The sequence below is a fragment of the Perna viridis genome, chromosome 2, assembly GCF_037379345.1.
Source record: "Perna viridis isolate PV_CMFRI_1.1 ecotype Kerala chromosome 2, ASM3737934v1, whole genome shotgun sequence".
NCBI lineage: Eukaryota > Metazoa > Mollusca > Bivalvia > Mytilida > Mytilidae > Perna > Perna viridis.
In genome coordinates this window covers 16,233,095-16,248,281 of record NC_142446.1, presented here as the reverse complement: position 1 = coordinate 16,248,281, position 15,187 = coordinate 16,233,095, and the positions used below count along the sequence as shown (strand labels likewise).

General features: G+C 34.5%; 1 protein-coding gene across 1 annotated transcript; it reads right to left on the bottom strand.

The window, feature by feature from the left end:
* Window positions 1-10,360: 10,360 nt before the first annotated feature.
* On the bottom strand, window positions 10,361-13,989 carry LOC148623823 (uncharacterized). The gene is made up of 3 exons (XM_088571149.1): window positions 13,825-13,989; window positions 11,283-11,392; window positions 10,361-11,004 (listed from the first exon to the last, which is right to left on the bottom strand). The coding sequence occupies exons 1-3, from the start codon at window positions 13,831-13,833 to the stop codon at window positions 10,587-10,589; spliced, it is 537 nt and encodes a 178-aa protein (XP_088427275.1). The 5' UTR covers window positions 13,834-13,989; the 3' UTR covers window positions 10,361-10,586.
* Between the last annotated feature and the right edge of the window lie 1,198 nt (window positions 13,990-15,187).

Here is a 15,187-nt window from a genome sequence, read left to right as displayed (position 1 = left end):
ATTTAGAAGTTGATGAAATTGTTTTATACAAGATTTAGTTGAAATATCGATTTTGAAGCATTAGCTGCTAGCCAGTATCGACGGAGTTAGCCGTATAGTCCTTCGTATACCGGCATTGTAATTTTGTTTCTAAAGAATTTCGAATGTTTTCTGTTGAGTACATGACTTTAATTGAGAAAATTTTCCATTATGCAGTTTTATTCTCTTTTGCTAGAGAACAGTTTTAATTAGGATGGATGTAAATGCAAAGAACTTATAGATGTAAATTCTTAGCAAATCACACAGCACTAATTTCGTCCTAAGGAATAGTAATTGACATGCTTTTTAGGAAATTGGAAATGGAGCATGTCCAAACCCGGAATCTGCCGATATATATGTATATATGTATATATTTAATATAATAGTGTCAGCGTAAAAAAAATTGGTATGGTGCTGACTGCGATGTCCGTGTCGTCGTTGTCCATATCACTTGGTTTTCGCGCCATGACTTTAGTTATGGTTGATCAATTGTTACGAATTTTTTTTATGAAATTTATATTATAACTACTCTAGGAAGGCTCATATTTAATTTGGAGTCATGGCCCCAGCCATTTAAAAAATAGGGCCATCCATGTAACTGATAGATATCGCACTGTTGGTTTCTGTTAATCTAGAAAAAAAACTGAGAGCCCAGAATTAGAGCAACAAACTTTACCGAGCTAACCTACATAAAGTGAAATGGGCAAACACATGAAAGTACACCTTCAAGAAAGAAACATTGTAATATGTATATGACTTTTCTTACGGTTATGGCAAGCCATTGTTGAGTTAATTCCCCATTCATTGATACCAGTAGATATTTAGTAACATATGTTAATGGATATTTATCAACATGTGTATAATTCAATTATTGATAACAATAAATGGAGGAGTTTTCTAGACAATGCAAACACGTTCAAGACAAAATGTATGTACACTGTATGTTCAAATCTGCTCTTCGGGCAATACCAGTCTGCGTTCATACTTGCCCCTCGGGCAATACCAATCTGCGTCCATACTTGTTACCAATAAAAAATCATCATTAGACAAAATCGAGACTTTATTCAGAAGGTACCTGGTTGCAAATTCTGTACTTTTAAACACCTGTGGTGGATAAACATGCACGAGTTTAATTATAATTAGTGCCCCGTGCAGGTCCGGGTGTCAAAAGAATAGGCCCACAGCAGCGCTAAGCGTGTCGTGAAAGGCGACTAAATAGTGGTCAAAAACAGAGCCGGGGGCTAGGGCGCTCTGCCCACAGAGCAACTGGGTTGTGTGCCCCAGGTGGTGGAATGGGGTACCCCTGGCATGTTACATGATGGGGTTGTCAGGCTGTAATACGGAAAACCTGACCGCAAACCATAGTGGTGCACTGTGTTGGGAAAGATGCCACGTTCCTTGCACGTTAAAGAACCCTTCTGTGGTATTCGATAGGAGTAGGAACCTTTGCGCTTCGCCACAGTAGGCTAAATTGCCCGACCCTACCCATCCCTCCTTTTTTCTAGTGGCAATCAAAATTTTTCGACCCTATTATCCTTTTGTCCCATCCCTTTTTCATTTCATCATCATCGTTTCATGTTCATTTTATCGTCCATTTCATGTTCATCGTCTCAACATAGCTGAAATATTGCTGCTTGGGCGTTAAACCCCAATAATCAATCAATCAATCATTATAATTGGTAAAAATTTAATTAAAAATTAGCAAAAAAAGCTACGGTCCGTAAAACTACGTTAGTATTTCAACATGACAATATTTCATTCAAAATTACAACTTCATGTAATCCTTAATGCTTACTGTGAAAGACACTGGGATCATTAATATAATTTTCTTTTTGAATTGCCTGTATTTGTGGTAAAAAAAAAACAGGATGTCCTCACAAAACGCAAAATGTAACTTATTTTGACCACAGTACGTTTGTACGACATTTGAAAGTAGAATGATGTTCCACCAAATACAGCCGTATTATATATATATACAAAGAATGATTCTCTGCTAGAAAAGGTTCACTTGTGCAGATTTGATGTGCGCCTTTTCCCTAACCTGGCCATGTGCCATGTGAGCTATTGCCATCACTTTGCGTCCGTCGTCCTCGTTAACAATTTTTCAAAACTGTTCTTCTGTGAAACTGCAGGACTAAACCAAACCAAACTTGGTATGAATGTTCCTTAGGGTAATCTGCATAGAACTGATATAGGGATTTTTGATCCTTCGAAAAAACATGGCCGCTGTTAATAAAAATAGAACTTAGGCGTCAGACAGAAGTTTTTCGCAGATATCTCCGAAACCATTAGGTTTAGCCAAATTCTGACATAGGTAAAATTGTTCAGCATGATGAGATCTATCTCTTGTCAAGTTTTTGATTTGATCTGTTAAGCCATGTTGGAGTTATTGCCCTTTTTCGACGTTTTCCCCCATTTCAATGCTATTTCTTTCAAAAATCTTCTTATCTGAAACTACTATACCAATCAGAACAAGCTTGGTATGAATGTTCCTTAATTTATTCGGTATAGAACTGATGTGGGGATTTTTGATCCGTCGAAAAAACATGGCTGCCATGACTAAAAATAGAACAAAGAAGTCAGACGGAATTTTTTTCGCATATATCTCCAATACCGACAGGTATAGCCGAATTCTATCAATTGCGGTAATGATCTTCATTATAAGGCTTACAAAAGTCTGCATTGGGTCAAGGTTGTCAGGTGACTCCTTGTTCGAGTTTTTGCCCTTGAAAGGTGAAAAATTATGTTTATAAAGTTCTCAGCCAATATCTTGAAAACTATGATAAACAGAAATAACGATAAGGCCTACAAATTTGTGTAGGACTATTTTTGTACTTTTCGAATGTACAAAAATAGTCCTACACAAATTTTAGTGCACTTGTGTTTTTCATATTGGTTGAATTAGGGGTGTGTAACCTTACCAAAAAACTACCATATTACAATAAAACTTAATAAAACAATTGCCATAGTGATTAAATGACATAAAATGAAAATATGCGACTTCATGCTTGAAGAGACACAAAAAATGATTTAGAAAAAATACGAAAAAATCAATTATAATATGCATATAAAAAAGTACATGTTTTTATTTACTACTCAATTTGAAATTTTTTTCACTCAGAATGTTCAAGATTATTGACTTGAAAATTTCACCAAATATATATTTTTGACTATAATTGTCTATACGGCGAATGTACATCATTTAACCTTGTTACAGACTATCTACCAATCATAGCTTTTCATTTAGTACTTGATATGATTATTATCTTGATCATTGAACTTCCTTATCATGTTCAAAACCATAAAGTAGGCCACTTCAAATTACAGACCATTACGATCCAAATATCCAAATATAGCATGAAACATGCAAGAATACATGTTTTATTTGTGTTGTTTGGATTTTTTTGGTTATATTTACCTAAATTGGTAATCATGTGTACTCGGAATTAATTGCCCTTTTACTGATTAGGTTTTATTGCCCCCTCTCTCACAACTCGTGCTTGTATACGTTATAATATCACTGCATGTGTAAAGAGATCAGGGGCTTTGATAATACGTATCATCCAACTGCATTTTCATAGACCTGTTCGGATAGTACAGTGTGGTCACTTCAAATTTCTGAGAATTTCATTGCGTCATAAAGTATCGCAATCGAGTCAAGTCTTAGATCTCGTAAATATCTTGGGATGTATGAAATGTATTGTTATATATACTGGCGAGATATGAACTATCTTTTACAATAATTTTGTATGCACAAACAGACAAAGAACATAAAATAACCAAAATAATACAATGTAACAAAAGTAAATGAGCAACTCGAACATGTCAAAAGGAGTAATTGATAAGGCGTATTTACCGAAATTAAACATTTAATAAAAAGATGCCAGTAAGTGACTATGAATTCAACAACAAAAAATATGACACAGGGATATAAAAAAGTCAAAATTCACAATGAGCTGCCACTTCAGATAAGTACCATCGTGGCTGTGAAAAAAAAAATCTTATAAATATAGCTCTTTTTTAGAAAAAAATGCATTGTTGCTCTGAGAGATGTGCGTTTTAGAAACACCTACAAGGAAGGCACCTTTTTTTCTCATTTCAGGACTGTGTTTTTCATGAATAAAGCTCCCATAATACGTAACTTTTTTCTTCAAATGTTTCAGAAGAATAAAACAACCTGTGACTACAATTAAATGGTAAGTAAGCTTTATACTCATATGAAATTTCCAGTAAAACGGATTTTTTGTTGTATTTTTATCCATTTCTTACATGCGACTCGAGGACTATAAAACATTTATTTGTTTTATTGCAGGGATAAAAGAAAACTGTTTGCGCTATTCCATTAACTGAAAAGTTCACAGTAGCGGGTAATTCATTGAACTATGTTTTTTTTTCAGTACTTTTCAATGTTTTAATTTAAAAATGGGATATTTATAAAAGGGGCCGGGACTATCCTCCCCTAGATACACCTATGGTTCAACATATATATTATGGAAATACTAAGCACACCATCTTTGATATACATATTTTACTCACATTCATGCATGTGTAGAGTAAATAATGAATTTTGGCATATAAACAGTAGAATTATTTGTTTCTTTTCTTATCAAGGGACATTCGGAAGCGGTTTGGTTTACAATGCGGCAGAGAAGTCGCAATACCGAATGTACAGAAGAGAAAAATATTTTTGACATGACAATATCGGGAACATCAAAGTACAAGACTATGCCGGGAACCCCAAAGAAAAAAGACAATAATGGAAACACCAAAGTACAAGACAAAATCTTGAACACCAAAGTACAAGACAATACCGGAAACACCTAAGGACAAGACAATATTGGGAGCACCAAAGGACAATACAATAACTTAAATACCAATGGACAAGACAATACTTTGAATACCAATGGACAAGACAATACCTTGAATACCAAATGTACAGCACAATACCGAAATACAAGACAATATCTTGAACACCAAAGTGTACAAGACAATACCGGGAACACCAAAGGACGAGACAATACCTTAAACGCCGAAATACAAGACAATACCAGAAACACCAATGTACAAGACAATACCGGGAACACCATAAGACAAAACAATACTGGGAACACCAAAGGACCAGACAATACCTTAAACACCGAACTACAAGACAATATCAGAAACATCAAAGTACAAGACGATACCAGGAACACCAATGTACATGACAATACCTTGAAAACCAATGTACAACACATTACCTTGAACACCGAAATACAAGACAATATCTTGAACACCAAAGTGTACAAGCCAATACCGGGAACACCAAAGGACAAGACAATACCATAAACACCGAAATAAAAGACAATACCAGAAACATCAAAGTACAAGACGACACCAGGAACACCAGTGTACAAGACAATGCCTTGAATACCAATGTACAACACAATACCTTGAACACCGAAATACAAGACAATATCTTGAACACCAAAGTACAAGACAATACCGGGAACACCAAAAGACAAGACACTACTGGGAACACCAATGTACAAGACAATACCTTGAACATCATTGTACAAGACAACACCTTGAACACCGAAGTACAAGGCAATATCTTGAACACCAAAGTACAAGACAATTCCGGGAACTTTGAGGACAACTCAAAAAATACAGACAATATAATATAAAAGATTTTAAAAAGTACATATATGAAAATTAGTTTTTCTGGGCGTGTATATGTATTTTGGCAGGTGTTGTATGTTGCCTGTTTTTTTTTCATTAGTACATTGAAGCTTAAGTTTAGAAAACTTTTGAATTGCCCATTAATTACACGCCCCATAATAAAATAGAAAGTAGAAATAACGTGATAATTTTCGAAGAGTTGATTCTTGTACGAACGCAAGGGGCAGGTCTCATAGTCAGTACCATGAACTACATGGTGTGCGTTTATAAGTAGAATGGACTGTGTGTATATGTGTGTATGCTGATTTTCTAGAGGAGTTGGGCGGAATGGGTTAAGGCTATTGCTCAAGGATTTATAATTTTTGGTGTTTGCTTTCATTATTATTGTTACGTCAAGATTTATACTTTTTTTCTAAACGTCGTCCTTGTCGATAATTGATTCTTTGGTTTGTCATTCTTATTTCATTCTTAGATTTTGGCTTAAAAATAATAACTGCGTTGCCTGTTATGTAATATTACTGTAAATAATGCTTACTACTCAACAACATGTTGCCTGGCGAAGTAAAAAAGAACAACATTCAACCATATATTTGTTTATTTTCCATGATAACTAGATTTCACGACACATTTAAACTAGTTATTATAGCCTAAGTCCGATTTATTCAGTGGATTTAATATAAAAAAAATCTCCCATCCTTGGTTTTAATTAACATTGGAAAGAAGTGTGGGCGATTTTGATAGAAGTTGTATACTGTTTCATTATTCAGTAAAAAACTGTGCTCACGTATCATACTGCAATATAGTCATAAACACTAGTAAGGATGCACACGGGATTTCTCAAAATTTCACAATTTTTATTTATTTTTTTATAAATTACTATATACAGTTCCGATCACTTCTAACCTCTCTTAAATTCTGTCAGAATCGTTCAGGATTTCTGTTCTACGACAGCAGATAGAACAGAAATCCTGACAGATCCTGACAGGGTCTGACAGAGGTTGTCCTGGGTCAGGACACATTTTGACCTATTCCCTGACAGATTCTGACAGGAACTGTCCTGGATCATGACAAAGAAAATACGAAAAGCTGTTCTAAACTGTCATACCCTGGACAGTTCCTGACACAAAATCTTTCTATTCTGTGTGACGTAATTTAGAACAGGAAGTCCACGATTAATAAATGAAACTGTGTGACTGAAGTAAATTAGCTTATTATAACCCGATTAGGAAACAAATCTCTTGACTTCAAAATTTACATTGAACTTCCAATTATGTATAAAGAGCTCGTCGTGATCATCATCCCACAATCAGTCGATCGTTGTTCATGTTCCAAACTTAGTCGATCACTGCCCAGTCACTCGTTTAAAAATTATCATTGTTTACATATATATATTTTTTTACATTCTGTCAATCATCTGTGATATTGATTAAATCAAATGATTAATAACAAAATTAAAGGTCTGTGCGTTTCTGTTCTAAGTGTAAAAGTCGTAACAGACAACTTTCAGATGTTTGGTAATTCTCACGAAGTTCAAGATTGACAAAGTACTTTTGGAGTGAAAGCTACTTTTTTAACAACATTAGGGTCACAAATCATTCTAAAAAAATGTTAAAATTGACAATTTTGCATTAAATGGGTGACTGATAACTAAATATTTCGGTCAAAATTCTTCAAAATGCCACTTTTAGCAATTAACTTGAGTGATAACACTTCCCGACATAGTTTTATAGGTAGAAACTTAAAATGTTAGTTTTATATTAGTGACTGTGACACCATTATTTCAGTAAAAATTCTGCAAAATGTACGAGTGTTAGCAGTTTTATTTTTCATGAGGGTCTAAAACTATTGACTAACATGCTTATTTTTTCAATACAACTATCATGTAGGTGACTGTGCTTCATATATTTCTGTGGAAATTCTACAAAAATGTCATATTCCAGCATATGTATGAGTGCCTACACTTTTAATTTCTACGAAGGTCTAAAATTAATGACTAAAATGCTATTTTTTCAATATAACTATCATATAGTGGCTGTGACACATTAATTTGAGCCAAAGTTCTTTAAAAATGTCATATTCTTGCAAAATGTATGAATGTGAGCACTTTTTATTTCCATGAGGGTCTAAAATTGATGACTAAAATGGTCAATTTTTCAATATAAATATTATGTGGTGGCTGTGACACATTTGTTGGAGTCAAAATTCTTTTAAAAATTCTTATTCTTGCAAAATGCAGTAGTGCGAGCACTACTGATTTCCATGAGAGCCTAAAATTATTGACTAAAATGCTATTTTTTTTTGTAATATAACTACCATGTGGGTGACTACGACTAACATATTTCCGTCAAAATTCTTCAAAATGTCCCATTCTTTCAACTTGTGTGAGTGTGAACACTTTAAAGTTCCATAAAGGTCCAAAATTTCTGTATAAACTGTTTAAAATGTCAGTATATGTAGGTAATATGTATCATACCGATGTCTAGATCTGCAATCAAAAAGAATTCAGTCCAAATTCTTTAAAGTCAGGCGCGTAGGAAGTACGGCAGGCAATAATTTTTGTTGGTACTGCATGCCATACATAAAAGTCGGGTAAAAAATTGAAAAAAAAAATCAAGTTTAAACATAACAAGGCTTCCCTCCCGTCGTACAAATCGGGATTCGGGTGCTACGCCTTTTTTTTTCGTAATCACGTACATGTATTGTATGTAATTCAGTCAGAGAACTATTCTCGAGCTAATGACTGTCAGAATCTGTCAGGAACTCTTCTAATCCACATATCTGTTCTACTTAGAACAGTTCCTGACAGGAGGGTGTCAGGACCCATGACAAATTATGACAGACCCTGACAATGTGTGTCGCGGGTCAGAACACTTTCTGACAGTTTAGAACTGTTCTATGACAGCGAATCTTGACAGGATCGAAGAGAGGTTAGAAGTGATCGCAACTGTAAATACCGACATATATGTTTTGTTATCTTATCTGTGGCAACATCCATTCAACACCTGCGTATGGAGTGTTCCTATCACAACTCATACGTTATGCCAGAGCTTGCCGAAACTACGCAGACTTTTTGTATCACGCTAGAACTCTAACAAGTAGGCTTCTGGAACAGGGCTATGTTGCTACTAGATCGAAGTCATCACTACATAAGTTTTATGGTCGTCATCATGAACTCATGGATCGTTATGATGTATCCATCTGCACCATGAAAACTGATTTATTCAACGGGTCATAGTTTTCCTTTCCTTTTTGTCTACCCCGGACTTGACTTTTTATGAGCAACTCTGCGGGTGTTTCTAGAAAAGCAGAGGACGCTTACCCTACCGGTGCATCTGGTCCATGCTCCCAGTTATTAGTGGAGTCCGAGTTGCTCGTTTGCTTTTGTTACTTTGTATGTATGATTTTAGTTACTCTATGTTCTTTGTTGTGTATGTCTGTTTTCCATGTCTGGTCTTTGTCCCTGGATTACATTCTTTTGATTACCGCTATAACCTTGGTTCCCTTTATTACTCTCTTACGTAAGGTATGAGTGGCCGTTCATGTCAAAATAGCGTTATTTTTATCTAGATGTAATTTTCTATCTAGATATTTCTAAAAAGTATCTAAATGCTTCTCACAACAATCTAGATGCTTCTCACAACTATCTAGATACTTCTCACAAGCATCTAGATGCTTTTGCAAAGCATCTAGATACTCGTGAGGAGTTTTTGTGTATCTAGATACTTGTAAGAAGCATCTAGTTACTTGAATGAAGCATCTAGATAGTTATGCGAAGTATTTAAATAGTTTACTTTTTAGAAGTATCTAGATAGAAAATTACATCTAGATGAAAATAACGCTATTTTGACATGAACGGCCACTCATAGTAAGGTGCGCGGAACAAATTTTATACCGTCGTATTTAAAAACTTCTTTTTTTTCAAATACTGGGTGTACAGGGCTTGATTAAGAATCCGCACAATATCTGCTCATGAAGAGTATGATAAATTGACTGTCCTATACAGGGACAGTGATATTGCTAGAAACGTTGATAATGGCATTATCAATGTTAACGGCAATATCAATCCAAAGGGTAGTCAATTTTACGATATTGTCCTTTAAATGAGCAAGTACTAGTATTGTATTTATTTCATTCAATAGTATGAGCTGGAATATTTCGTTTTGTTGCATGACACATGCAGTTAAATAAGTACAACATGAAATAAATACAAACTTTTGAAATTTTTGTTAGGTTGGACCCCTTTTCTTTTATGAATGCAGTGTATTTATTAATGAAAATCGTTGTTAATTTAGCCAGTTCTACAACAAAGTTTAAACATTGAATAAGCAGCTTATTAACACAGGGCTTAAAGTCATGAGTAAGATCCATAAAATGGGCAAAAATTTTACTAAAATGCTGTTTTAACGATTTAGTACATTTTACTATCCATGGCTATTCTCCTCCACGTTCAAGCGTTGTTATTCGTAATTTTCATGATTTCTCTCGCTTGGCAGTGTGACGGGTCGGAAACCAACAATCCAATATGTATGAAAATCAAATACAATCCAACATTTCTAAAAAAAAATCAATCTAAAAGTAAGTAATATTATTTGTTATCGATTATGACAGATACATGTTTCCTACCAAAAGACAGACAAGGACTTTTGGGAGAAGAATACACAATTCGATCACCAATAAAATAGCATCGACTTGAATAGATTTAATGAACTTCGATAAATTAAAACATATAGATGAAACAAAACAGGAATCACAAATACCAGATAGGTTTCTTTGTTATCATCAGTGCAGATGTAATGTGAAATTGTTCGATTTACCTCTTACAACTACCGTGAAGATATTTCTGTTTACAACGCGTGATCAGCGAAAAAAAATGAAAAGAACAACTTTAGTTTCTTAGTTACTATAGTAGATCAAGCTTTCGTCGTCACTGTAGTAGACTTCGACTCTTGTTCTGTAGCATTCTGTCGCTTCTTGATAATTATAAACACAATGCCATTTAGCACGCCTCCCAAATTTGAAAATGTAGTGACAGCTTGGAAAAGCACTTGAGGAACTGTTGCAAAAAGCTGCCATACCCCATAAACGCCCATTGCCCACCACTGGATAAAGAAGGCCGTTACAAAGAGAGACATTGTTTTTGCAGCCTTGTGAGATGCCTTGATAGATGCTGCGTTGTCACCTACTGCATTTTTCAGTCTCTTCGCTTCTTTGCGGATTCGCCACCATGTTAGACTATAGAAGATACTGTTTAAGAGCAAGACAGCCAGCAATGGGACTGTTGTGAAAAACACGTTCATATTCTTCCCCTTGACGCCATCAAAATAACAACTGAAATTGATGATAAAATGGACGATGAACAAAAATCTAGCCAAATCAGGTATCATAATTATCAGTAGTATATTATCCGTATTTTTCAAATTACAAGTCTTTAAACTCAAATTCGTACATCAGAATCGTACATTTAGCACCGATGATTCTCTACTAAAATCATTTTCGAGTCTAGAAGCATTGTTTAAAAATAACGACCCGATTTGTTGTAGATGTACTTAAATGATTTATTTGTCACTTTCATAAAACAAATAAATAAATAAATGTATATTACTTACAAAGATCCGTTAGGACCCATTTGTCCAAGGGCAATGCCAATAATTCCTCCAGTGGCAGGTACGCCGAAAATGTACGTCAGTAGTCTCCATTCGTATTTCCCAAAGTTTATCTGTTTATGGAAGAAAATCAACATAAAAGCATTGATTGCTACAATGTTGACCATCAGTGTTTGAGCTGTGATAAACACTGCCAACATAAAACCATACCAGACACATATACCACGGGGATATGGATGGTCTTTTGTAATAGCAATGTGCATATGGTCCATTGTATGGGCAATGTTAAACAAACAGTCGCATAAAGCCATATATATAACAAAACGTTCACTTTTAGTCCATGTAAAAAATGTCCTAAAACTCTTTTTCTTGAACGATACAATCATGACTGTTATAGCTGATATAAAACTCAAGAAGATGCAAACTAATGCCGGTACATGGATAAAATAAAACTGTCCATTGTCCAGTCCATAAAGATCTAAATCATAGCCGTCTCTCGCTGCCATTTTGTTTGACTTCTTGCATGAAAATGAAGTTGGCACAGTTGGTGGAACATACCATAGTTCAGTGATTGTTGCATTATTCAATGGATTTTTGCTCTAACCAATAATATTATTTTTCGGAAATGTATGTTTTACTGGAATCTGTAGTCATAGCAATGCAAGATCACGAGAACTTTAATTTGAAAAGTGAGTGGTTTGTTTGTTTCGCTCTGAATTGTTTTATGATAAAAATAGAACTTCTATTGGGTACTTGAAAATAGAGCAAAATTTAGGACTGCGTTCAAATATTAAATTTAGGCCTACTTTGTCCTAATTTTGATTAAAAAATCAAACTATCGACTTATAAGTTTGAAATTTATCTGAAAGAAAAATCTTCATAAACAAAACTTGCATCTTTAAATGAAGAGGACATAAGTTCCATCTTCTACTTTTTATGAAAAGTACGTTTTAGTTCGAATTCATACCTTGTTAACTATAAAATCAAAGGAATAATCGAAACTTGTTTTTACGTTCAACATTGGAACCTGTAATTTGTTTTGCCAGATTCTTTGATCTCAGTTAACGTATTGTCTTTAAACAATCATAGTTTCGGGGATTGACACAATATTAAGTCGTTCTCATATCTTGACCTAGTCTATGAGATCGATGAAAAAGGAAAACTCATGACCAAATTTTACAACAAACGCGATGACTTCTCATTCCGTATTATCAACGTTCCTTTTCTTCTGTGGTAACATCCCTCCAGCACTTGCATATGGAGTTTTCATATCACAACTCATACGTTATGCCAGAGCTTGCCATAACTACGCGCACTTTTTGAACCATCCTAGACTTCTTATAAGTAGGCTTCTAGAACAGGGTTATGTTTCTACAAAATTTAAAAAAAAAAAAAAAAAAAAAAAAATTACTACAGAAGTTTTATGGTCGTCATCATGAACTCATGGGGCGCTATGGTGTTTCATTTATCAGTTTTCCTTTCCTCTTCTTCGTCTTCCCCGGGTGTGACATTTGAGCAACTCGGCTTATCCAACTGGCGCACCTGGTCAATGCTCTCAGTTTTAGTGGAGTCCAGGTTGCTTATTTACTTTTGTTTCTTTGTACGTGTTATTTTGGTTATTTCATTTTCTTTGTTGTGTGTGTCTATATTCCGTCTTGTCATTTTACTAGGTATATTCTTTTAATTACCACTCGGATCTTGGTTCCATTGATTACTCCTTCGTCAAGATGTATCCGTTAATCGACTTGATGACATTCTAATCGACACGATAGTAATAAACTGCTCGAGTATTAACGATAGTCTTGAGTACTCGCATTTAATTTTAAATACTTCTGGTCTTATAATCTCAACTTTCACGTCAAATGAATTATCATGAAACGATATTACTTTTTATTGACAAAATGTCATGGAACGCATTAGTAAAATTTATTGTAAACCGTTACAGTGATTTTTGCATTCGAGTAGTTCAGATAAAAAAGTGTAGTTTGTTCTAGTTTATTTTTTTAAACGAGGGTTCATATCCATGTTTTTACCATGAATCATTCGTCTATGTCATGATCATAGGCCAGAAGGGCTTACTAAAAAGTGTGTTGACACTTGCTGAAGACATTCCGGTGGTCTCTGAAAGTATTTTCTATTTTGAATTTAGGTTATTGTCACGGTCATACATTTTAATCATCTTGCATGTCTGACTTGAACCGTTAGATAAACAAGAGTATTGGAGATTTATTACTTCTGAAACCAAGTCTTACTAGAATCTGTTTACAATGAAAACATGAAACATGTATTGCACATTTCCAACGGCTCTTGGGCTCATATAATTTATATGCGTGTTGGGTAGGGCAGTCTTAAAAATATCTGTTGAATTAGATAGTAGTAGTTCTGAATATTCTTATATGTGAATTTTAGTATTTAAAATGTAGACAAATTATGTGGATTAAATTAGGTTCTTATAAACCATTGTCGAGGAACTATAAAATATAGTGGAACTGTTCCCCAAATACATTACAAGCATGCCATAACAGCGCACGCAAAAGTTACATACCTGCTGCATTTGTTTCGCTTCACCATAACCATTCCTTTTTCCAGTGAAATTATGTTCCTTAAACGAAGTGGGGGGGCATATTGTTTGGTTTTTTTTTTCAGACCAAATATTTGTCCGCGAAATTTCTCCGAAACAGCTGAATGGAATCGAGTTAAACTCGGCACAAATAAATATGTCACCATTTGGAGATGTGCATGCACATCATAGCTGTTAAAGACAACTGTCTTGGCCTTTTGATACCATAATAGCAAGGTACAACGGTTCAGTCCGACGTTTATGACAAAACTTAAAACTGTAGATGATCAATGACGCTTTACGAATGAGCTTCCATTCCTCTATAAGTACAAATATAAATACGTAAACTGTATATAAATATAAAATTAAGGATTTTTAAGAATATCTTCAACTAAAAACACAACTATGAGGTAATGAATATCGCAAAGTAACTGATATATCGTATGCAAGGTCCAATTTTGGATGCTACAGTCAATAACTTTTTTTTTAGCTTTTTAGCGCCATGTTTTTTTTTCTTTCTTTTTAATAACACCACAATAGTTCAGTATAAAACACGGCAATAGCAACAATTTATCATTAACAAACAGTTATGGTGCATATTCTTTTATTAATTAAAAAACTACGCATTGCATTTGCACCAATTTGAAAAAAAGATGCAACCTTTATTGTGCACCACCGGGATTCAAATTATATGAGTGTTTTTTACCGGTTATCGGGAATAACGGCAGTTTTTCCGAATACTGGTAATGAATTTGCGAGTTCATATTATTCCAAAACGTGAGTATTTATGAGTATGTTATTCATAAAATTCAGGCTACATTATACGAAAGTTTAGTGTAAACACTATAAGGCACTTATCCGCACACTGCTCTTTTTTAAAGACCAAAAATAAGTATGGTTTTTTTTTTGGGTGGGGTGGGGGGTAACACTTGACATTATAAGAAAATGGTTACAAAACAGTAAGAACAGTAAAATGATGACACCGACTAATAGGAGATCACAAATGCAGACAAATTTTCTAGTTCAAACAAAATTTCAGAAGGTTTTTTGGCAATTACAATGTAATCAAGTAAACACTTTTGACAGTTCGTCAAGATATTTATTTATAAAAAAAAAAAAACAGAATAAATGTTGAGAGAATTTCCTTGATATCCCGAGAGTGTTTAACAAGTGAACTTTAGCGTGGGAATATCAAACAATTCACGACATTGATCTCCACTTGAAAAAGTTCAGCATAATAAATACGTGACCTACAGGAAGTCGTGCCAAGTTGTTCAATACACTGTTCCGTATCTTTCCCTTATAGGAATAAGTAGTATTTATTTTCCTGTATTAGGTTGACAAATCG